The following is a 25,556-nucleotide window of genomic DNA, read 5'->3' as shown; positions in this document are numbered from 1 at the left end:
GATCTAGCATAGGTTCACTTACCAATGGTACAAATGATGCCACTCATTCTGACCTCATGTGGCTCCGAGTCAATGTCCAGTTTACACATGTGTTCCAAGTGAGATCTAACATAGGTTTACTTACCTATGGTACAAATGATGCCACTCATTCTGACCTCATGTGGCTCTGAGTCAATGTCCAGTTTACATATGTGCTCCAAGTGAGATCTAGCATAGGCCGCCTGTAGCTGTTGTGCCTGCCTGTAATAGGCCCCTTCCTGCTCCATTGTGTCCAAATCAAACTATAAATAAACAACAGCCCCAAAATGTTACTTGACGGATTAAAATGAATGTCATTCATTGGATTTCTCTAGTATTATATAATACTTGTATATTAATATAAAAAGTCATTACTTATTCATTTGCAGATTAAATTAAATGATCAATGTGGAGGAAATGATAGTTTTTATAGTTGAAACGGTAAAACCTATTACAATTCAGAAATTATCACATTCTTTATGAAATAAAATTGTAAACTACTTTTAATATAAAATGACTTATGTTCCTGCCCCCTCCACCAAATATTCTCACTAGGATGAAAATCTCCTTTAAGTCTAAATAACTATTAACAACAAGCTAAAAATCAACTTAAATTTCAAGAGTAGTTTCACAGTATAAATTAGATCAGGTAATCTGTATTAAAAAAATGACTTTCTGACCACAAAGTACAATTTTACCTCACATTGTACCAACTTACAGAAGATACTTCTCTGAAAACATATAATGGGACTAATTTTAGGATATATACCTATTTCTGAATAGACTTTGGATTTCCAGATCACTGGCTACATTTTCTGACCAAAATTATTTTTAAAGAATACAAGCATTTTTAGGAGAAAAAAGTGGGTAAAATCTGGTTATAAATCTAGCTAAACCTCCCTCTTGTATGACAGTTGTTTTATACCGTATATAGTTTTGTTAAATTCATAAAATTGGATGAGTAACCTGAACAGACAAAATTAGGTTACTGTGACTAACTTAGAACTCTCACTACCCATTTCCCAAAAAAGAAGACAAACCTTAGATGTTATGTCCTGCAGATCCAAACCAGAATAACCCTATTAAAATTATTATAATACATAACATGTATATAAATATGTTTTGCATTTATAGTCAAAATTAGCACAGGTATATCAAAATAGTTCCCGTCAATAAACATTGTTATGAATTGTGAACATGTTAGTTTTCTCATTTGATTTGTTTTACATTTGTCACAGTTACAGTCCAATCATTTTGTAAAATTTTGCTGTAAATCTGTTCCAGGATTTATATACATCCCAAAAAAAAACCTGGACTTTCAAAACTATTTTCATTTAATATAAATTTTGAAGGGTTGTGTGCAAGTTTTAAGTAAACTCAAGTCTCTAAGGATAGAGGACCCTCAAAAGAGGTTCCACTGAATTACTATAGATCCATGTATGTATCATCTTTTATCTTTTTAGAAATTATGCTGGTTTAACCTGTTGCTTTATCTATGAACCATAACATAACTTAAATATGAATAGCTGTGTTACCTTCCTTTGACCAACTATATCCTGTTTCCATTTAAGGTCAAAACCAGACCATATATATCTATTTTTAGCATGACATTTGATCTAAATCAACTTTAATTAAGTATTTCAATTAAGATCTGTTTAGATAAATTATAAACACAGATATAAAGTTTTTAAATAGAACATTACAATGTCACATTATGTGTTATAATGTGTTAAGTCTATTAATAAGTCAGTATAAGGGTAAATTATCTGAATTGGTGGTATCTATTATGCTCAGTTATCTTTGACTTAACTTTCATAGCTATGGAGAAATTGTACATATATAACAGATTCTAAAGATGGTAAACCAGATGTAATGTGAGCTATAGATGTGAGCAACAGTCATTCCCCTTTTGATCCCATGGCATGTTAGAGGTCAATGTGAAAAAATTCCTCATTAAATCAGCCAAAATCACTTTTAAACTATCTATTGCTCAGTGATCAAACCCTATACATATAAAGACTGTACAACTTGTAGTTGCTTACAAAAATGTTACATTAATTTGATCTATAATATATATATATATATATGTATATGTGCATGACATTTTTAAAATTACAAGTTTTCGACAAAGAAGAAGTAGAACGTCCAAAGAACTGAAAATGTGTCACATTGTATGGTTTATAAATAACATGTTAAAGCTTGGAGTCACATATCAATAAGCCATGATTTGTAAGTTGTAGCTAGGGAAAATTAAACAGACATGTGTTGTGGACAGACAAAGGGTAACCAGATATAGCCCTCCTCAGTAATGAGGATTATTGATAATGATTCTTTCAATAGTAGATTTCTTAATAGCCGCCCTACACCAGGTTTCCTGTTTTATCAAAATCATGCCTTTAATGTAATTGTACCTGAGTAAATAGTTTTTTCTGATATCGCATAGATGTTCATTTTTCCTTGCTTATTTTCAGCACTAAGTAACATAATATTTGGAATGGTAAATAATTTGTTTACAGAGTTGCAAATTTTGAAGATAAAATTAATTTCTGTGGATTCATACAGTCTACACTAAAATCTTTTCTAACTAACAATCCAAAAACCAATATTCCGACATTTGTGAAAATGTTTTGAAAATACTTACTTGTCAGAATAAAATTTAACTATATATTTGAAGTTCCCCTTTATCCACAAAAATCCATAAATAATGAATCCACAGTATATCATATGTCAGAAGCGACAGCTTTATAAATATTTGAAATAGGCAGAAAATATAAATAAAATACTTGAATCAAGAGTTTAAAGTATATACTATTTTGGCATGAAATATATGTTTAAATATAACAAAAATGCAATATCAGCTTAAGAAGCATATCATTAAAGACCTCGCGTGCTATCTTACTGTGTCCAATGGTATCTGTAAACAACAATCACATCCTTAAAATCATTAAATATTCTATGGCTCATAATAAACAAATCCTGAAAGCCATACAAATCCTTAAAATCATAACATATTCTATATAGCTCATAAAAAACAACAAATCCTGAAAATCATAACATATATTCTATAGCTCAAAATAAACAAATCCTGAAAGTCATAATACTTCCTCTGGATCACATTTAACCTTAAAATCCTGAACTTAATAATATATATATAAATTCAGTCACTTATTTATCATGAAATGTTTCTATGATGCTAACTGATAAATAAAAGTTAAAGCTGTGATAGAAGATTGGTGAAGTAGAGAAAAAATTGGGAAAAAAAACATTTATGTTAAAGGATACTTGTTTCATGGTTAAACCTAAGTCTGCTGTTATCCACTATTTTCATGTACCATACTTTTAAAGATTTATGCATACTAGTAACATGTAATTATTTGCTTAACTTTGTTTAGACACATGTATAAGACATCAGGCTGACATTATAGAGAAAATTATCTAAACAAACTTTTAAAATGTCAAAGGTACATGTAAAGGTTTGCTATTTGTTACAAATTTCCTGTCTAAAGTTTAAATGAATTATGAAAGTTTTATTTAATGCAAAAAGTGTAACCCATAATTATATAATAACCAATTATAAAGCAGGCTCTGAAACGATCACATTTTAAATTAAAGAGAAGATAAATATTGAAATGTCACAGTATTGAAATCAATATGTAAAATCATCATTACCTTCTTTAAAACACCATTTTAAATCTCCAATATTTAAAAAAAAGTATGAGTAATGATAAAATTGAATGTCATTGGAATATATATATTGCATGGGCTGATCTTATCCTTCAATTATGTAAATAGGTACATGTACACCTACCTGTCAGTCATTACGTACACCTTTGTTCTTTCCCTCAAGAACAGGTACTTTGTCATTTTTTCAAATTTTTGGTAATTTGCCATTTTAAGGGCGAAATTGTAAATTTAATGATAAAATTAAGGGACACATTTTTATGTTATGTAATATTTTAAGTAGAATCTGTGAACATTTTCTCACTGGACAATTCCTAAGATTCAGAACATTCTTTACCTCAAGTACAGATACTTTGTCATTTTTGGTAATTTGCCATTTTAGGGGCAAATTGTAAATTTAATGATAAAATAAAGGGTAAAATTTGTTGTGTTATGTAATATTTAAAGCTGAATCTGTGAAAATCGTGACAATTCCTTATATTAGTGATTACCCATTTAAGGGGAAAAATTGTAAATGATAAAATACAGGGGAGGATTTGTTATTTTATGTAATATTTTAAGTAGAATCTGTGAACATTTTCTCACTGGACAATTCCTAAGATTCAGAACATTCTTTACCTCAAGTACAGATACTTTGTCATTTTTTGTAATTTGCTATTTTAGGGTGAAATTGTAAATTTAATGATAAAATAAAGGGTATCTTTTTTTTTGTGTTATGTAATATTTTAAGTAAATCTGTGAACATTTTCTCACTGGACAATTCCTAATATTCTGAACATTCTTTACCTCAAGTACATTTTTGGTGATTTGCCATTTTAGGGGCAAAATTGTAAATGAAAAATTATGATAGAATAAAGGATACTATTTGTTGTGTATAAATGTAATATTTTAAGTTGAATCTGTGAACATTTTCTCATTGGACAATTTATAAGAACCTGAACATGTCAAAGTTCTGCTAAATTCAAAATAAAGTAATCTTGTTTAATCTTATATGTCTGAAAAATATCAAATATAAAGAGATATGGAGATTTTGTTTTCAAAAACAATGCCTGAACTGCAGAGAAATAAAGCTGTAAATCTAACTTGAAAATTGAAGCATGTCCCATATTTAAATGCAAATAAATCTTCAATATATATCAATCACATGCTATAGAAAATGGTATTTGTTCAGTTGAATATCGCAGTGATTACAAGGTCAGAGGATCAAATCAGGAATGTCTTATGTTAAAATAAAATGATACACACTTTTAAAAATAAATGCGCATATTCATTTTTCTTTGATTGAAGGGCAAAATGAAAACTGAAATTAATGTAGAAAATTAAAAAAAAATGCAATTTCATCATTGTTCATTTGGCATCAATTTGTAAATTATTATGACTACAGTATCATTCTAACAGACATCCCACATAACAATATCAACTAAGGGAATCTGAGAATCAGTGATAAAATGTAGCAAGGTTAAAAAATTATGTCCACAATAAAAGGTTATTAAGCTGTTCTCACCCACAGTCGATCTGAAGCCTTCATATTACATAGAAAAATTCACTTACCCCTGTGTGACAGACAATATCGGTAGTGAGGTCATTCTATATATACCACCACTATGAACTAACAGTAAGTTTATGTGACCAGTTAATTAGTATATACACATTGCACTGTTAGCATGTTCTCTAGTGATTTTGATTAATTACTTATTGTGCTTCCCTCCCCCATGATCTAGAGTTATAAGTCAGGTAATACGTCATGCACTTACAGGCGGATTAATATAAAATGGGACTTGATGGTTTCTGCACCTTATCCAACAACAGATCTATAGGAATTTATCTAGGAGCACATTTTTTTTTAATGTAAGGAACTGATGCACATCACAATCTGAAGGAGCTCCTCACAAATAGTAAGTAAATTCCTTTATAAGGTTTGGCCACAAATTAAATTGTTTCTTTTATTTGGAGTTCCAGTATGCCCTATGATAGACTTAAATAAAAAGCAATACTAATGATATGTCCAGTCACCAACCCAACACCATGTCCATAACAACAAACAAAGCATGCATCTAGTAACAGGATAGGCGGATTTAGGGGGGGCTAGGGGCCCAGGCCCCCCTTTTGTGGGAAAAATTTGGTTGATTATATAGGGAATCCCTGAAGCATGACTGGAGTGCCCCCCACCCCCCCCCCCCCCCCCCCCCCCACCCCTATTAGGTCAGTCAGCTGACCCCCCTTTGAAAAGTTCTGGATTCGCAACTGTACAAGTCAACAAATACTCCTCAATGTTAAACACAGATATGCACATGATATAAGTTTATTTGATATAAGTAGCAAGGTTTCTTTTCCTATAAAATAAGGAGATGTACCATGATGCCAATGAGACAACTATAGTATGTATACACCAAAGTTTATATGAAGTGGATGTAAGCAATTCTACGACCTAGCTCATCTAAATTTCAAAATGCCATAAAATCAATCAGAAATAATATATTGAGTGCCCTTGGTATTCATATAATGTACTTACTGTCTTTTTGGTCGGTTTAATATCCTTAACTGGACTAATTTGAGTAGTACTTAACACATGAGTATTTTGAGTATCCTGAAGTTGAACTGAGTACAACTTAAAACTAGTATTTCTGTAATCATTTCTCTTCTGAGTACGATGACTATATGTATTGGACATGTATGTATAATGTGGTGGTATATTTTACTAGCAGTTCAATAGTAGTATTTTAAAAGCTTTAGAATTACTGAACGATACGATTTGTTAATAAGTTATTTGATCAGATTACAGTATTCTACCCTAATCAGTTTAAACTATACTGAATACATAAAGGTAAGCAACATATATATTTATAATTATAGTTCTAAAATTTTGAATATATTTTTTATAGTTCTTTATTTTTTATTTTTGTTTTTGCCAATTATTAAAGAAGAAAGTGCATCTTATGTTTTATGTTCTTTGTTACAATGATTTAGTTATTGTTATATATCATTAATTGTTGGTTTCCCCTAACATGGAAAAATTTTAAAGACCCGGCAGGCAGGCAGGCTTTTTTTTTTTTTTTTACAATTTTTTTCCAGTAAAATCAAATGACCCGGCGGTAAAAATATGACCCGGTCCTGGTTAGGGGAATCCATCAATTATTTTTCCATGGCCTTATTAGTTTTTGAAATATGAAATTACAATTATTTGTTGCACAACTTTTTTTACTCAGTATATCATGTTATATAACTACTAGCACTACGCAGTAAAGTATGACCTCAATATATATGATAACTCATGGAAGCTGTATATCACTTTAGTGGTAATTTGGTAAATATCATAAAGCAGTCAGGGAAAGAAATATGACCAAAAAAAACCCTGAATTTAATGACAGGAAAGCTAATGTATTGACCAAAGGTAAGACGATTTCTCCCTCTTTCCTCGAATTAAGTTTAACCGGCAGCAGTTTCATTTTAACTTATTTACATAGGAGATGTTCTCATTTTAATGTGCATTTAGCATCTTTAGTTAGGTTTATTATATATATATAATCAGTTAAAAATAAAAAAAAATACATTTTTCATTACTTTATTAAATTGCCAACTTATGCATTTATTTAAATTTTTAGTCACAATCTACAATATTTAGCCCATGTGCTCTCAGCAATTTTTAAGACTTTCTGACAGCATATTGAATCGGCATGTGAACTTGGTTAAGCTGTTTCATTCTTTGTTTACTTTGGGAACAGTATTGCATGAGGGTCTTGGTTTAGTCAATTCTGTCTTCTTTATTGGTATAGGTAAATAAAAAATCCATATATTTTCCCATTATTCTCAATTCTTTATATTCAAGCTATAAAAGAAACAACTTGTATAAGGATGACTAAGTTTTTGACCAAGGACTGTTGTTCTCCCTTGCAAACAACCCTTGAAGAAGGGGTGAATAGTTATGCCAAATTTGTTGACATAACTGAAAGGGGTCTCATAGTTGAGATAGTCTTCCCAAAAAACTTTATGAACAGAAAATCGGTCTTTCATTAAATTTCTTTAAATTAGTATGGTTTGTGAGGAATAGATAATTAGGACAGAGCAACATGCTTATTACTACAGGGCTATTAAAGTAGAACTACAAAGTAGAAAATGATAAAACAACTTTCAAAATCAGTCATCTACAAAAATATTAAAGACTTAAAGATTATTGATAGTATCCATACAAGCAATTATATGTTTTAACCTTGAAGTAAATTACCAAATATTTCTAAAAAATGTACTTCCATACATATAAGAGAATTGCTACTTTACAAAAATTCTGTAAATCTAGAAAGCAAACACCAGAAATCATGTTTGTAATTTATATCTAGTCTGTCACAGTACTTTAATATGATTAAATATTAAATGCTACATGTTACTAAGGCTTGCCTGAAAAAAAACATTGTTCTATCACAGTATAAAGAAGCATGATAAGTATAAAGATGAGCGACAGTTTGAAGTATTTAGTGATAAATGAATTTAGTATCCCTTTAAATATCTTATATTGTCTATCAGTTTTCATAATCATAATGCAATGACCTTTTCTCCATTCATCCCATTTGTTATCTATATCATGTAAGAGTTACTCCTCTTTTGCATGCATGTAAAGTCCTTTCTCTCATTTATTTAGAAACATATATATTTAAACTTACGAAATCAAATATTTGAATTTCAGGTCAATTTAACTGAATTCTAAAAATACGCCTAAATGTTTAGTAAGATGTCTCTGGGCAGGATTTAATGTTTTAAAAACCTAAAATGAAAAAAATTACTACTAAAATTTGAAGAAATTATGTTTTAAGATTGGAGACAACTCTTACAAAACATTTTGGACAATGATGATGGATGGCTGTTTATAGTCCCTATCTCCCGTGCTGGATGAAAAAAGGGAATGCTATGGATTCATTTCTTTTCATGGGCAATATTCAAGGTTTGAAATTAGCAGTGGCCCACTCGCCAATGGCCACTAAAATCTGGTGTGAGCTACTGAAATTTCTGCTTTTCTTGTATAGAACTATACATTTTGTCTACACAATTTAAGTTGTGGGCTTTACCCTGCCAAAATCTTAACTCCAATCCCTGAATATTTTTTTTTGATGGAATAAGATTTGCATCATTGTTGATACTGCATGTACTGTAAAATCAGAAAATTGATATCCAACGAAAAATAATGATTCCACAGTATAAAATAAGAGAATGAACCATTGTAGCCATGTGAAGGGAGTATAATGGCAGTGTTCTAGGATGTTTATATATATAAATGGTATTAAGCAAGAAACAAACCTCTGGTGTTTTAATGGTAGGAAGATCCTGAAGAATGAAAATACAACTGTTAAATAAATACATAACAATGCATACACTGATTGCTCACTGTAAAAATGGTAAAATGAAATACATAACATTGCATACACCATGTACACTGAGCAATCAGAATTCAGATTAAAAAAAACGCGGCTTGCAACATTTGTGCAAGGCAAAATCATCTTTCAAATATTGTGATAATTCCATAAGAGGCAGGGGATATTTGCAAAGATTTTTACAATTGACAAATGAGAGTTAAAGTCCTATTTAGACTTTCCAACATACCAATAATGACAATCAGGAAAAGTTATTTGCTAAGATAGATTAAAGCAAATGTTTTTGGCAAGGTTTTGGTCATTTAAAAAAAAATCTGATTTCCAAAAATACAAATACTGTAAATTCAGAAATTATTGCGTGCATTTATTATTGCAATTTTGTCATTTTCGTCATTTTAGACTAAAATGCGATTTAAATGTTTGCTATTTTTGAGAAAATTCCTATTTAACTCATATCAAATATTTCAAAAAGTGAGTTTAAATTATTGCGATTATAACCCTGTCGCATTTTTCACAATAACAAAAACATTGCAATAATTTCTGAATTTACAGTTTAGTTCATTACTATCCTATCAATAGGTTGGTTAAAAAGCAGTTTCTTTCTCTACAAAATAATTCGATTGATCCTCTACTTTTTCAATAAAATAGTCTAAGCTAACATTAGACAAAAATTTGGGTAGACTGGGTAGCTTAAATTTGATCAATGAAGACTAATTCATTCTATAAAGCATATAAATGAATATATGAATGATTTTTAAATCACAAATAATGGTCCTACAATCGATACAATAGTGAATAGACTCCTTTTGTGGTGCAGCACAATATTTACATTGTATCAGAACACAACAATTTAAAGTTAAACACAACATTCAAACCAAAACACAACAATTTAAAGTTTAACACAACATTCAAACCAAAACACAACAATTTAAAGTTTAACACTGAGAGTGCTTTGAACACATAAAAAAAACTACATAGTACTTTGCAACACACCAATCACACTGCAGTCGTCTCACAGGGTTCTCCCCATAAATTTCCTTAACATGTAGCATCTGGTGTATAAAATAGATTTTGATATATCCCCTTATGATTATTACAAAAATTATAACAATAAACATCACCTCCGTAACACAATCTATAAGAAAATAATTTCAGATATTTAATATCACTTTTTGCCACCCTAATCATGATAATCATTGATAATGCCCCTGGAAGAACACTGCTGTAGACATGGTAGAACACATATGAGTTTTAATCAGAAAGGCTTCAATTTGTTCATGGTATTGGTACACCATACATGTACATGCACTGTAATCAACAAGACGAGTATAATTATGAGTTTACCTTTCCACTGGAACTACTCCCAGACATTTGTGTCTGCATCTTTCCTGTTGATCCACTCATTTTGATGGATGAATCTTTACTTGGAATCTGAAAGGACAATTAATATCTGATTAAAGAGGGGAGGAAAAGCCTTTTAAGCAAGACATCAAGATATGAGTCATTTAATTTTGCCCTGCATTTATAAGATGACAGTCTTCACGCCTAACCACAAGTCATATGGCATTGGATTGTAAAATGTTTTCAGACTTGTACAATTCTTCTCTACAATCCAACAGAATCCGACTAACATTTTCAGAAAATTACGCTTCAGGCTTAATCATGAAGCAGTGGCGGATCCAGAGGGGGGTTCCACCCCCCCCCCCTTTTTTTTGACCGATCAATGCATTTGAATGGGAGCATATAGTTGGAACCCCCCCCCCCCCCCCTTTACTCTGGGTTGGGAACCCCCCCCCCCCTTTTTAAAATGGCTGGATCCGCCACTGTGAAGGCTGAGATAATATAATTTTATTAAACAATCAAATGAATTACAAAATAAAGCATATAGTAAATGATTAGAATGATTTAAGGACATTTAAACTAACACATGAATATACATTCACACAAAGTAATCCGATAATAAGCCATAAAGTTATTTTGGAAACCACTGACCTGGAGAAATAACATAATTTTATATAGTCTATGGGAGACAACTCCTGATCGATTTTATTACATATATTTCTTTCTTTCTTCAAAAAAAGGAGTGCAATAATTTAGATAGGTTTGAAGTTACAAAAAAAAATCTTCATATGTAAATAGCCAGTCACATTGTCAGGAATTCAGGCCAAAATTAAAAATATGTTTGTTTCCCCTCCCCCCACCCGGGTCAAAAATAAGCCCCCGGGTCAAAATATTATTTTCCACAAAAAAATCGAAATTATTTTTTTCCAGAAAATAATTTGTTTCCATTTTTGGAAAGTGCTTGAAAGCAGAAGGATTGATAATCTAAATAAATACACTCAAATTGAGCACAATCAACTGATAAGTGGCCTGGACTGGACAAGTCAAACCATTCATGTGACCATGCTATGACAATCACATCCAGTTAAAAAAAAAAAAAAAAAAAAAAAGAACCTGCCTTCCTGGTCTGTTTACAAAGGGTAGACCCGGGGGAGGGGAAACAGACATTCTTTTAAAGGTGGCCTCAGGAATGCATTTTGCTTTATTTTCTCAAGAATTTGGGATTTGTTCAAAATTCAAAGGATTGACATTGTCAATGATTGTTAGCCTTTTACTATTAAAAAGATTTTCAGAGACATTAAAATTCAAACAAAGACCTAATGCCTGACGGAAAAAAATCTTTAAGAAATAACATCAATGAACATGCAGTCACCATTACAGCCTGATTAGATAATAGGTATTTTACATGTTTGTATATTAATTAAAATAAAGATACATGTAGAATTTCGAGGTATCTTTCAAACAGTGTCCCCTGGCTGCTTAAGACTGCATCCCTACATATATATAATTCAGTCTTCACAATAAACTTTTAAATCTACAGGCCTGAGGCTTACAATGTACTTTGGAAAATTTTAGTTAGATTCTGTTGGATTCAAGAACCAAAAACCACAAAATAACATCATACATTTTGTACATATGTACATGAGATGAGTATAACATGTAGGTAATTTGGTTTGGCATATGTTTCTTGTGTAACAAATGAATAATTGTGTAATGTAGACTTGTATCTCCCTGTCTATAACTTGTCAGGCAAACCATGCTTACCTCTTAGATACTTACATATATACAGAACTGTAACACTATTATTTTTTGATATAGGAAGAAGCTACTATAAAAATATACAAAACATGCAACCTGAAGAAATTTGTCGAATAAAAAGTGAGAACATCAAATTTATCTGTTCTTCAAAGCATGTGAAGTATGAATGGGTAAAATTGCACAGCTGCCATTTGGAAATTTCTAACAGTAAACATAGATGACAAATTCATGGTTTTAAAGGAATTAGGGAAGTAAGTAATTTGCCAACAATTTATCTGTTGAAAATATTATCCAGCGCTAGACTTATGTTTCAGATATTACAATATAATACATGATATAGCAGCAAAGTAATACATTTGTTCACGGAATTCATGAAATTGCTGTCTAAGAAAAGGAAGATTTATTTGTTACTTGTATACAATGCATAACCATGCAAGTCTATGTTCCAAGACAAAGAGCAACAAGACTTAGAAAGCTGGTTAGATTAATGGGAAATTAAAAGTTTAATGAAGGGCATTAAGGACCTATGCCATTTTCATCAAACCAATTTACTAAATATGGCAGACATTTAGTGTTACATCATCAAAGTCATGTGATGTCACTTTTAATAGTTGGAAATGAGCATTGTGATGTGGTAGGGAGGCTTCACAGCAAAAAATTAAATACATGTAGCGTTTCAAAATGTCACAGCTACGGACACTAAGTTCTGACAATTCAGTAGTTCCCAAGGCTTAAACAAATAAAATTTCTAACCAGAATTTTTGTTTACAAGACATTTAAACATAATATTTGGACAAATTAAAAACTGTCACTAGTGAAGTAGAATGCCATATCGTTTAATTGACATTTACGATCTTTACCTGGCCTTCGACTAATGTAGCCCAGTGACCTTGGGAATGGTTGTGAGCTACAGCATCCCTTGACTCCATCATTGGACTGATAGTGTTAAGGGATGCTCCAGCTCAGTCACTATCAATACACCTTATCGCTATTTTCCGCAATTAATGGATATAATATATATATATATATCAAAGTTTCCCGAAAAATTCTGACATCACAATAGAAAATATCTGACGCCTCAATGCTAAATGGAAAAGTGATTGTTGTAAGACGTGAAAAACGGCACGGTCAAGTGGAACAGATCTCCAAATACTGAAATAGCGCTATAAAGGTGTATAAATTTGCACCAGTAAATATTTTCTAGCACAATATTGTATCACTTAGCACCGTCTGTAATGTGATAATTAGCAATAAGTGGACTGCGTTATTTTGGTTGAAGAAAAAGATTTATTTATCAAGTGCACCATTGTCAAATTAAGGCCGGTGCCGGTGGTTGGGTTGCTGTCTCATAGACGAAAATCCCACATCTTGTTTATTGTTAAAGAAGGTATGTCATGATGCACAAATGACAAATCCTGTTTAAAAACGACACCTTAAACAAATTTAAAAGTCAGATGATGATGTATCCAGAAAATTATAGTGCATTACCTTGCAAATGTGATTTCCAGACCGATGATACAGTTGCTTCCGGTCTTTTGCAGACGACCTTTCCTTCACCTTCAGTTATATCCGGTTCGACCAAGAACCAAATAAATCACGGCCGATTAATATCTTATATAATGCTGTCACACCTTTTATGCGTGATAGATCACTGCCAAAAAACCAAGACTGTCAAATGTGGAAATTTAAATTAAAAATAAAATTCTAAAAGCGATAGAACAATATGGTGATTTTTTAAATTCGAACTAACCTATTTTCCAAGTGCTTCAAAGCAGGCTTTTTCCGGATTTATCAAGTTATTTCCACTTTTTTTATACAAAGCTCAGCACAAAGCACTGTTGTTTTCCATTTCATAGTTTAAATTTTATGAGCTTTTGATTTTGACATTTGACAAGCGACCTTCATATTATAGATCATTATAGTTTTCCTTGTAGTTAGGTGTTTTTGTTATTTTGCCTTTTGCTTCGTATGATATGCGCTAAAAAATAATCATTTTTTTTCTTCTACAGTACTTCATAAATGAGGGGGGTAGGAGGGGTCCTGATCCCGAAATCAGTGGGGCTTAAAAAAAAACGAAATCCCGAGGTCCCGAAATTCGAAAAAGACATTCCCGGATCCCGAAAGGGTCAATCCCGAAACCCCGAGCTTAAAAACACCCGATCCTGGAGTCCCGATAAAGGTCCTACCCCCCTCATAAATAGTGACTGCCTTCATGATGAATTAAAGATTATGTCCGAGGAGGGTAACTTATAACAAAACATAGATTAATATAAATGAAAAAGGAAAAGGGAAAAATAGAGGAAAAATTAGAATTTATACATGTACGTTAAAGTCGGAGTGACTCGGAGTGCTCCTGATCCCGAAATCCCAGGCTTATAAGCATGAAATCAGGCCTGGGATCCCGGATTTAAAGAAATTTAAATTCCGACATCCCGAAATTAAAAAAGAAAATCCCGGATCCTGAAAGGATCAATCGCGAAATCCCGAGTTTAAAACACCCGATAAAGGTCCGACCCCCTTTTTTTTTAGTTAGATGTGGATAGATGAGTTTAATATTGGTGATTTCAGATTGGAAATCAGAAAGAACCCATGAAAGTGGGCAATTTAAGATGACATCAAGTAGTTAGTTCCATGGCAGCTATTTTTTCCCCTGGAGAAATTTTTAAAGTTTCGATCTTTTCTGTACCGTGTTTAGCAGGATGATGGAATTTGGAAGCTTTTTTAATTTAAATGTCTTGATTGTAGATTCTGAATTTATTAATTATTTTTTTAGGAATTGCAACATTTTCGTGTGGGACTGTCCTATTGTTACCAATCGTTGATAAAATTTGTGGGTATAATAGTTAAATGTTGCAGGGCGATTTGATATCTATGAAAATGCATGAAATACAATATTGCTTATAATTATGCAGGGGCGGATCCAGTCATCTCAAAAAAGATAAAGAGGGGAGGTTTCAACCATATATCCCCATTCAAATACATCGATCGTTCCAAAAAATGAGGGCATCCAACCCACGCCCCCGAAATCCGCTACTGATTATGTGCTATTAGAGGAAAAGCGGCTCATCGAAGTTGGAAATTCAAGTTCGATTAGATTTAGACACTCAGGATATTATTGCAAATCAATTTAAATTTAAACACGGAGATAGCTAAATTGGTTTAAAAATGACATTCATTAGATATTAATACATTGAGGAAAATATTGAGGGGGAGGGCTCTCTTCGCTTACCACATGATGATTTCCGCCTCACCTATACAATAGTTACAGACAAGAAGTAGAGAAAGCACTTTATCATTGTTTTAACAGAATAATTGTGAGTGGCTGATTCAGGAGTATACTCATCTCCCTCCTTTAAAGGGGCACTAGCTGTCAAATTCATGATGTTCGCCGATTTGACTCAAATTCTCATATTTGATAAACAGCATAAATATAAAAAAAAATCGAATACTAAAAAGTCTAAAATAAACAATTTACAGGTATGGGCTTGATAATATGTCTCGTCTTTACGTGTGTATTTTAGTCTAGACGCCATCTAAAATGAACTACCAAGTTGACCTTCGAATACTGCCGATGGTCCGATAAGCGATATAAACATAAACATAGATAGAAATAGATAGAAAACTCATTACAATTCTAATTCCTAGTTAAGGACTTCGACGAGAAAGTTCTGAGTGATGATCTGAAATGACATTTTGCCGACTGAGCTAGGTACTTATTATGTTATGCATATAAGAGGAAATTATTGGATCTTGATTTTTCAGCGAAATATAAATTCATATCACTTGAACATTTCTAAAATTAACCAGCACTGTGCATAATTTATGCTTCTAAATAATTGTAGACTTAATTTCTTTCATACCAAATAAAGTCTTGGAAGTTGTAATCTTCTAAGCAGTTCTGTGAATATAGGCTTTTGTGAGGCAGTTCTTTGTAAAGACGTCAAGGAACTCCACACGTACAGTATTTTCAATATGGCCAGATTGTCTACAATTTAAAAATAAGTTGGATAATTTAGAGGACAGTATTGAATTTTAAATGTCAGAGGTCAATCCGGGCCAGTATAAATGTAAATTATTCAAAACATTTTGTATGTAACTTAAACGAAAGTTGGTTAAGTTTCATTCCAACGTTAGTTTAATTCTAAATAAAACAAAACAATGCATCTTTATTGCTTAATATGAATTATTTAAAAGATTTTAAATATAACTTGAATGAAAGTTGGTTAAGTTTGTTTCCAACGTTAGCTAGTAGCCCATAATACGGAATAATTCATCTGGGTTGCTTAATATAAATTCATTTAACGTTTTTCATATGTATATAATTTGCGAAAGCAAATTTACAGATCTAACATTGTTGGGTTGATGTTTAGACGAGTTGTATATATATATATTTCTATTCTATTCTATTCTACCATATAGTGACCGCCTTCAACAAATTGAAAATTATGTCACAGGAGGAAACTTACAACAAGACATATATTGATAAAACAAAATATGTTGTCTCATTGGCACTAATACCACATCTTATTATTTATTTCAAATAAAAATTGGTTAAGCTTATTTCTAAAGTTAGCTACATTGAGGTTTGAATAAAACCTGGGACTATTATACTAATATATACTTAGTATAATAGTCCCAGATAAAACAGAATAATTCATCTCAGTCTTTCGCTGTCACTATATATAAACATTTGTAAGGGTTCCGCGGAATCCAGTGTCTCGCCTACTTTTGCTGTAAATTGCAGGCTCAACAAAAATGAAAGGGAAAAAATCAATAAAAATATTCCGCTTGATACTATCTTTGAAAGAAGCTTCTGTCCAAGTTTGGTAAAAATCCAGGATAGTTTATGAATCTAATAAATGTTTTAATAAAGGGCTGCGCTTTAGCGCATGATACGCCCGTTGTTTGAAAGACGACGGGCGTATAATAATAGCAAAAAAAATTACAATGACAATGAGGAGCAGCAAGAAGATAACAGGGAAAGTGAAGATGGTGAAAGTGACTCTACTGAAAGTTATGATCAAAATGAGGAAGTAGGTGATGAAAGTAAGGATTTCATTGACGACGGGCGTATAAAAATGGCAAAAAAGACTACAATGATAATGAGGAGCAGCAAGAAGATAACAGGGAAAGTGAAGATGGTGAAAGTGACTCTACTGAAAGTTATGATCTAAATGAAAAAGTAGGTGATGAAAGTAAGGATTTCATTGATGATGAAGATAAAGATTTCATTAATGACGAGGAGGCCTCTTTTGAGAATGAAAATGTGGATTTTTCTGATGATGAGGACAGTGATTACAGTGAAGAAGACACTGATGATTAAATCTAGTTCAGCTTTTCAATATTTTGCATAAAAAACAAATATCATTAACATTGGCATATAACATAGAAGTCTTCAATGCAATATAAGGAAAGTGATATATGATTATGGGTTTTAGTAATTCTATGGCTGATTTCCAAATTTTATAGTAGTTTGAAAGAAGGTAATTTTCTTGGGGTATATTGCTCATAGTTAGATTCTGTTGAACACAGTAAGGAATCCATACTAAATTATACAAAGATGTATGCAAAAGTTGTTCAAATGGTGCTTGATATGGTGGATAATGATTATTACCTTTTTATTGTTTAGAATATTCACAAGATGATCATATTGATAAATGTTTAGGAGACTTGATTTCCTTATTTTTTTCATAATATGACACCCTTTAACATTTAAGGAATATTTAGTCACATGTTAGGATTTTCATGTTGTCACTTGTTCACTTATTATGTGCTATTGTAGACTAGTTATGTTTTATAACATTTTTTATTGCGCTCAACCCTTCCACCGAAATCGAACTCTATAAAAAAGCTGCAATGCTAAGGTATCATTTGTGATTTCAATTGCAACCAATTTTAACACGAGTAAAACATCCTATCCTGCTAATGTGCTTTCATCCTTGCAACCATTCAATAATAGTACAAACGTATGACATTCATGGAACCTATTTTTTACAAGAAATTTAATGTTCTAAATTGAACTAAAGATTTTACAAATTTTATGTTTTCATCAGATTTTATTAAGTATTATTTGTTACTTCAATAGATATAAACAATTCACCAAAGTTTCATGGACATGAAGCCTTTTTGAGTTATTGTTCGAAGTGTTAAAAATCCCCCCTTTTTTTTTATGAATAAAGCCCCATAAATCCAAAACTTAAAATCTGAAATTGATAAAAATTGAAAGGGAGCTTACATCAATAGATATAAACAATTCACCAAAGTTTCATGGACATTGGTGAAAGTCTTTTTGAGTTATTGTCCGAAGTGTTAAAAAAAAACCTTTTTTATGAATAAAGCCCCATTAATCCAAAACTTAAAATCTGAAATTTATAAAAATTGAAAGGGAGCTTACATCAATAGATATAAACAATTCACCAAAGTTTCATGGACATTGGTGAAAGCCTTTTTGAGTTATTGTACGAAGTGTTGAAAATCCCCCCTTTTTATGAATAAAGCCCCATAAATCCAAAACTTGAAATCTGAAATTAAAAAAAAAAAAAACGAAAGGGAGCTTACGTCAATAAATATAAACAATTCACCAAAGTTTCATGGAAATTGGTGAAAGTGTTTTTGAGTTATTGTCCGAAGTGTGGACGACGGACGGACAGACGGACGAACAGACGGACGGACGGACGGACGGACAACGGTATACCATAATACGTCCCGTCTAAAAGACGGGCGTATAAAAACTTTAACAGCAGACTGGATGTAATGTTAACTGGAAGAAAAACTATGTACATTTATAAGTAAAATACAGATACACAGGTACAAAATATTAACAAAATTTCCTTCTAGATACTAGCTTTTGATCATAAACAAGCTTCTGTCCAAGTTTGATACAAATTAAAAATAGTATAAGAAAGTTATCAAAATAAAATTTATAAGAAAAATACGGAAAAAATGGAATTTTATTTTCACAAAATTTACTTCTGCACGGATACTATCTTATGATCATAAACCAGCTTCTGTCCAAGATTGGTAGAAATCCAGTATGGTTTAAGAAAGTTATTAAAATTTCAAAAACTTTAACCACAAAGTGAATATTTGTGGTCGCCGCCGAAGACGACGGCGACACCGACTACGACGGAATATAGGATCGCTTAGACCCCGTTCACACTAGGACATTTTTATCGATTTAAACTAGACCGGTTCACTTTAGATCGGTTTAAGGGCTAATGTGAATACATTGCATCGATCTTCAATCGGTCTTAACTAAAACACCAAAAGAGGTAGTTTAGTTTGAATCGATCTAAAGTAAACCGATCTTACTTTAGATGTGAACGCAGATATCGGTTTAAACTAGTACGATTGAATCGAAAATAACGTATGCGCATGTATAGCGGCAAAACTATCTCAGAGGTTCGTTGTTTAACCATATTTCTCTGTTAAAAGACCTTTAAAACAAACTGTCAATATGTTGTCTTCGCCATAGCATATATTTGCGAAATCTGTGTCTTCTTTTCTTATGTTAATTTTTTTTTCTTTGCAGGAACCGCAGTATTTCCGGCGTCGTGTTGTAACTTCGTTGCTACAGTTATTTTTTTCAAAATTAAAGAAAACTGCAATAACACCAGTATCAAAATTTTAAATTGTGATTCAAGAGAAACAATACCTTTATCCAATTTTTTTCCCAAGTGTGTGTATCAGTGTATCAGCACATGAATTTGATAAATCAGTTCTATTTGTACACAGTGTTAACAGTTTTACGGGCAAAAAGGTTAGATCGATTGCGTTTTTAATTGTAGTGTGAACGCAGTGGTTCATATTAGACCGATAGTGATCGATATGATTAAAGATAATGTGAACGCTAACTGGTTTTAATTAGATCGATTCAAATTAGATCGATAACAAAAAAATGCTAGTGTGAACAGGGTCTTAGTCTCGCTTTTTCGACTAAAGTCGAAGGCTCGACAATAACCATTATATCTAAGTTGCTGTTACCAATCCCGACCTCCTTTCCTCGTTCATATATGAAATAACGCCGAGTTTGACTTGTGATTACAAAAATGGTGCCACTAGCGACATGCACTAGCTTACCACTTCAATTTTTCTCTTTTCTAATTGTAATCTTGATTTTTGAATGCTACTTACTATCTTAACATTTTCTTGGCCACCAATCTATAACGCGACATGATGGGATGTTGGGTAATACTGTCAACAAATTACCACGACGACACGTGACCACTATGCATATTCTGTACGGTTTGCTTGCAAGAGCAGCTGGTTTAGTTCCTAATGTAACTAACGTAACGTCATAAACGTGAGTTATACGTTACGTAACAAATAATTTCGGTAACGGACAGTCACATCATGAAACAATGGCCGTACCATAGCACCATATAGCGTTATTATATATTGGACAGATATATGATACATTCACATTTTTTTTGGAGTCATTTTCCCCATCTTTAATTATGACATTTATGAAAAGGTCTAATTGGGTGACCATCCTAAAATTAATTGCCCTGAATACGCATGATTGAAATAATTGTCACTGGACGTTAAATTGGCAACCAAAAATTAATCAATCGATCTTGAAATAAAGAATATAGTATAATTATTACATAAGGTAACTTAAAAATATTATTCACTGTTTCGGGGCTATAATTCCTAGTCTATTTCCTTTTGGAACAAGTGGTTTTCCTGTAAGTTACTGACAAAGTTTACCGTTAGTGTTTTGCTTTATACATTATTTCCGCTTTGATACCATGGACCTTGCTCAATGTAAATATAAATAAAGATGTGGCATGAGTGCCAAGGAGACAATTTTTCATCCAAGTAACAATGTTAAAAAAGTTAACAACTATTGGCCACAGTACGGCTTTAAACACGGAGCTTAAGCTACAAAGGCCATGTGTTGAAGTTAACAATTCAACTGACAGGAAAACCAATTGCAAGGTCTTAAATCTATTTTAAACAACGAGAACATTTTTGTAATCAAAACAGAAAAATGTTTCACCAAGTCGTTTATTTTTTCACTCCAGGACCGCAGTGTTGAAATCAGTCATTCCATACGATTCCTTTTTATAAACAAAACAATATGCAGCACTACGTTGTCGGAGATGCACTGTGTTCATGGTAAATTATCTAAAATAAATTAAAATTTAGTGTAACCTTATTTTTTAAGGTTCCTATTTATAAATGTTCAAATTGGTGCTACATCGACGAAAAATACTTGTCAGTTTGGTGCAACATGGACGAAAAATACCTGTCAGTTTAGTGCTACATCGACGAAAAATATTTGTCAGTTTAGTGCTACATCAACGAAAAATATTTGTCAGTTGTAACTTGAATCCTTTCTTTAAATTTAAGGGCAATATGCATGTCGTAAGTAGCATTAACAAGACGTTATTTAAGCTTCTGCATCTTGGTCATAAATCATTGGTTTCATTATATTAATTCTTAGGAAGAAAGAAAGAAGTTATCAGTATCCTTTAACTGTACTTTTCGCTATATAAATGATGTTCTATCAGTAAATAATTCAAAATTTGGTGAACGCATCTATCCCATCGAACTAGAGATGAAGGATACAACAGATACAGTTAAGTATGCCTCATAACTTGACTTACATCTAGAAATTGACAATGAGGGTCGGTTTAGAACAAAACTGTACGCCAAAAGATATGATTTCAGTTTCCCAATTGTAAACTTTCTATTTCTATGTAGCAACATTCCAATGGCGCCTTCATACGGAGTATATCTCTCCCAATTGATACAATATACCATATCATGATTTCCTTGATAGAGGGTTAATGCTCATTAGTAATCTATTCAACCAAGAGTTCCAAATGGTGAAGTTGAAATCATCTCTTTGTAAATTTTACGGATGCCATAGCCATGGCGTTGTCAGTTTGTTTTTGATCTACGTGTTTGAATATCCTTCTGGTATCTTTCGTCACTCTTTTACGTGTATTTAACAAAAAGACCCTTCTTATAGTAAGAAATATGCAAGTTATGTTTTAGTTCTTTATTTCAGTGATCTACAGACAGTACTCATGACATATTACTATTGTAGGAATAAAATAGGCCTTTGGAATTATAAATGCAGTACAGATATTGCATAGAGCTAAGCAAGTGGGTCAAATGCAAAATCAGAAGTCCAAGTTCAAACTAATCAATAGACTAATTGACAGTCAAAAAGAGCAAATAACCATAACATTGAACCATTTAACTATCAAAGTGTTCTGATACACGTTTACTTATACTGGTAGTGTAATGTTATTCTACACTGATTACAGTGCATCTGTTCACTGACTTAAGTGTAGTGATGTACACTGTATGGTGAAAATTGAGTTTGAATTTGGTATATCCTTCGTTTTAAAGGTATATTAAAAACAAATAATTGTAGATTTAATTTTAGTATGCTCCACATCTCGATGATGGATTATCGTACAGACAAACGTGCCACTGGGTTTCGTGTTAGTAGGTTACACTAGAAACATAAAGAATGTAAATGATGGTAACCCAACTGCCACCAGTTTTCGTGTTAAGTAACATTAGGAAACAAATGTACTCCCCTTCTTACCAACATGCTCTTTCATTCTAATTTGGCAGACTTCATTCAGAAGCCAAGGAAAAACGAAGCTGGCATTAAATAAAGGCAACAGTAGTATACAGGTGTTCAAAAGTCATAAAGCGATTGAGAGAAAACAAATCCGGGTTACATCTAAAAACCGAGGGAACACATCAGCCGAAAGAGGAAAACAAAGAAACAACAGGAACACTAAAATGAAACAAAACCAACACCAACACACATTGTAACCTTTTGTTTCACGGAATCACTATATAAAACATTCCTTAAATCAAAAACTTCGTAAGGGTTCCGCGGAACCCAGTGTCTCGCCTACATTTGCTGTTAATTGCAGGCTCAACAAAAATTATGGAAAAAAAAAATAATCAAAGAATTCCTCTTGATACTGTCTTTTGATTGTAGGAAGATTCTGTCCAAAAATCGAGGATAGGTTATGATTCTATTCAATATTTTAAAATCTTTATCTGCAGACTGTATGTAATGTTAATCATTGTAAACTGGAAGAAAAACTTAAGTCCATTTATAAGTAAAATACAGAAAAAATGGTACAAAATTTTAACAAAATTTCCTTCTAGATACTAGCTTTTGATCATAAACAAGCTTCTGTCCAATTTTGGTACAAATCCAGGATAGTGTAAGAAAGTTATCAAAATTTTAAAAACTTTAACCACAGAGTGAATGTAATGTTTTCTGGCAGAAAAACTAAGTCCATTTATAAGTAAAATATGGAAAATATGTTTTTTTTTACTAAATTACTTCTGGATACCATCTTATGACAATAAACAAGCTTCTGTCCAAGTTTGGTACAAATCAAAGTTATTTTAAGAAAATTATCAAAATTTCAAAAATTAAACCACAGAGTGAATATTTGTGGATGCCGACGACGATGACAACGACGACGGAATGTAGGATCGCTATGTCTCGCTTTTTCGACTAAAGTCGAAGGCTCGACAATTGTATATAATTTAGTTTCCATGTTGACCATAACTATCCTATAGATTTTAAAAATAAAGGATACCGCAGACACATAAAACATGCTTCCTATCTAAAATAAAATCTGTAAATTGATAATGACGGTCGTTTTAGAACTAAACTTGTCAAGTAGTCAGCACTTCTGTGCTGACATGAATTAGCATTGCTATGGTCATATTCATAACTTAACTGTTTACAAAACTTTTTTTTTAAATACTAAAGCTATTCTACCTCATGAACACATTACCTTAGCTGTATTTCGCAAAATTTTTAGGAATGTTTGGTCCTCTTTAATTTCTTACTTTATTTGGCCTTTTTAACTTTGTTGGATTCGAGCGTCACTGATGTGTCTATTTCAGACGAAACGCGCGTCTGGCGTAAATATAAAATTTAATCCTGGTATCTATGATGAGTTTATTTACGACTAAAGAAACAACTTCAATTTTCTCGCATTGAACTTTACATTTCAGTGAAGTAGCATGTTCCAGCAGCTCTGCGTATGGAGTATATATCTCCCGGATGATATGATATTCTAGAGCTATAGCGTTTGCTATAATTATTTCCTCGATTAAGCACTGATGCTTACCAACAATACAAGCTATAAACTAAGGTTATAAATTGGTTAAGTTGAAGTCATACCCTCGAAAGAAATTTTACGGGTACCGTCATGTTTTGATTTGATTTTATTTTTTAATAATTTTTCAGTGTCTTCTTCATCCTTTTGTCAATTTTAGTCAAGGTTTCTATTGCTTAAAGGCAAAGAAAGACGACATAACAGATTCAACCAAACAAATAATACAAATAAATAAAACAATAAAAAAAGAACATACATATTAAAAAGCTTGGTCGTTCTCATTGTTCCAAAATAAACATCTCTTAATTTGATGCTTATTCAATCTAATAATACCTTATTATATTAATACGAATTGACAAAAGTGGTAAAACAGAAACTGCCACAAACTCCCCAAACAGACAGACATTCATAAGTACTTGAAATTTGTTCGATTTATTTGTATGTTTGTTTTATTTTTGAAATCAGATGTGTTTTATGTCTGTGATTTAAGTCTTTACAGTTTTGGCCGCGGTATCCAAATTATTGTCACATCAACGTTTGGGTTGCCCACCTAATTCTGTCAATATAACGGAACTATAAACAAATGTCACACAGGTGGGAGGTTTTACTAGCTATAAAAGCCAAGTTTTACACAACATTTGTATAGGATAATGCCTGTAACCAGTCAGGAATATAACAGTTGTTTTCGATTTGTTCCATTGGTTGATAATCTGATTGATTTTATCAGTTTTAATGGACTGCCATCTTTTAAATTTACCCTCCAGTTCGGTATTTTATTAATACTCTTTAACACCAACAATCAACATATATACATGTAGTATATATGGCCCGACTTGATTCAGTCACAACACGTCATAGGCATGATAGGGTTTAATAAAGGCAACAGTAGTATACCGCTGTTCAAAAATCCATGGACAAAAAACAAAATCGGGGTAACAAACTAAAACCGAGGGAAACGCATTAAATATAAGAGGAGAACAACGACATAACACCGAAACGTAACACACACAGAAACGGACCAAGCATCAGACAAAACACCACGAGAATAACAAATATAACATGAAAACCAAATACATGAATTTGGGATAGACAAGTACCGTGCCACGTCTTATCTCAATTTCTCAAAAATAAGAGAAAACACAAACGACTCAACGTTAAAATGCAACACACACAGAAACGAACAATAATATAACAATGGTCATCTTCCTGACTTGGTACAGGACACTTTTCGACTTTAACCAATTTCACATACTAGTACGCATAAACCTCCCTTGTGCCT

General features: G+C 32.2%; 1 protein-coding gene across 9 annotated transcripts in view; it reads right to left on the bottom strand.

The window, feature by feature from the left end:
- The window catches only part of LOC143052852 (pyruvate kinase PKM-like), a 41,024-nt gene extending 20,580 nt beyond the window's left edge, over nt 1–20,444 (bottom strand). The window contains exons 1-6 of one of the 9 annotated variants that reach the window (XM_076225978.1): nt 20,292–20,444; nt 16,019–16,143; nt 10,404–10,490; nt 8,986–9,012; nt 2,918–2,932; nt 125–281 (exon numbers count right to left, since the gene is read on the bottom strand). In XM_076225978.1, coding sequence (XP_076082093.1) covers nt 125–281; nt 2,918–2,932; nt 8,986–9,012; nt 10,404–10,463 — 259 coding nt within the window. In that variant the 5' untranslated portion in view covers nt 10,464–10,490; nt 16,019–16,143; nt 20,292–20,444. Of the gene's footprint in view, nt 1–22; nt 63–124; nt 282–2,917; nt 2,933–6,211; nt 6,356–8,985; nt 9,013–10,403; nt 10,491–13,646; nt 13,806–16,018; nt 16,144–20,291 lie in introns of those variants that run through there. The other 8 variants (XM_076225977.1, XM_076225983.1, XM_076225979.1 and 5 more) reach the window with 8 other exon arrangements.
- Nucleotides 20,445–25,556: the final 5,112 nt, after the last annotated feature.

Source organism: Mytilus galloprovincialis, chromosome 11 (genome assembly GCF_965363235.1).
Source record: "Mytilus galloprovincialis chromosome 11, xbMytGall1.hap1.1, whole genome shotgun sequence".
Classification (NCBI taxonomy): Eukaryota; Metazoa; Mollusca; class Bivalvia; order Mytilida; family Mytilidae; genus Mytilus; species Mytilus galloprovincialis.
The sequence above is the reverse complement of the archived record's forward strand: the minus strand, read 5'-3'. Positions and strand labels throughout refer to the sequence as shown.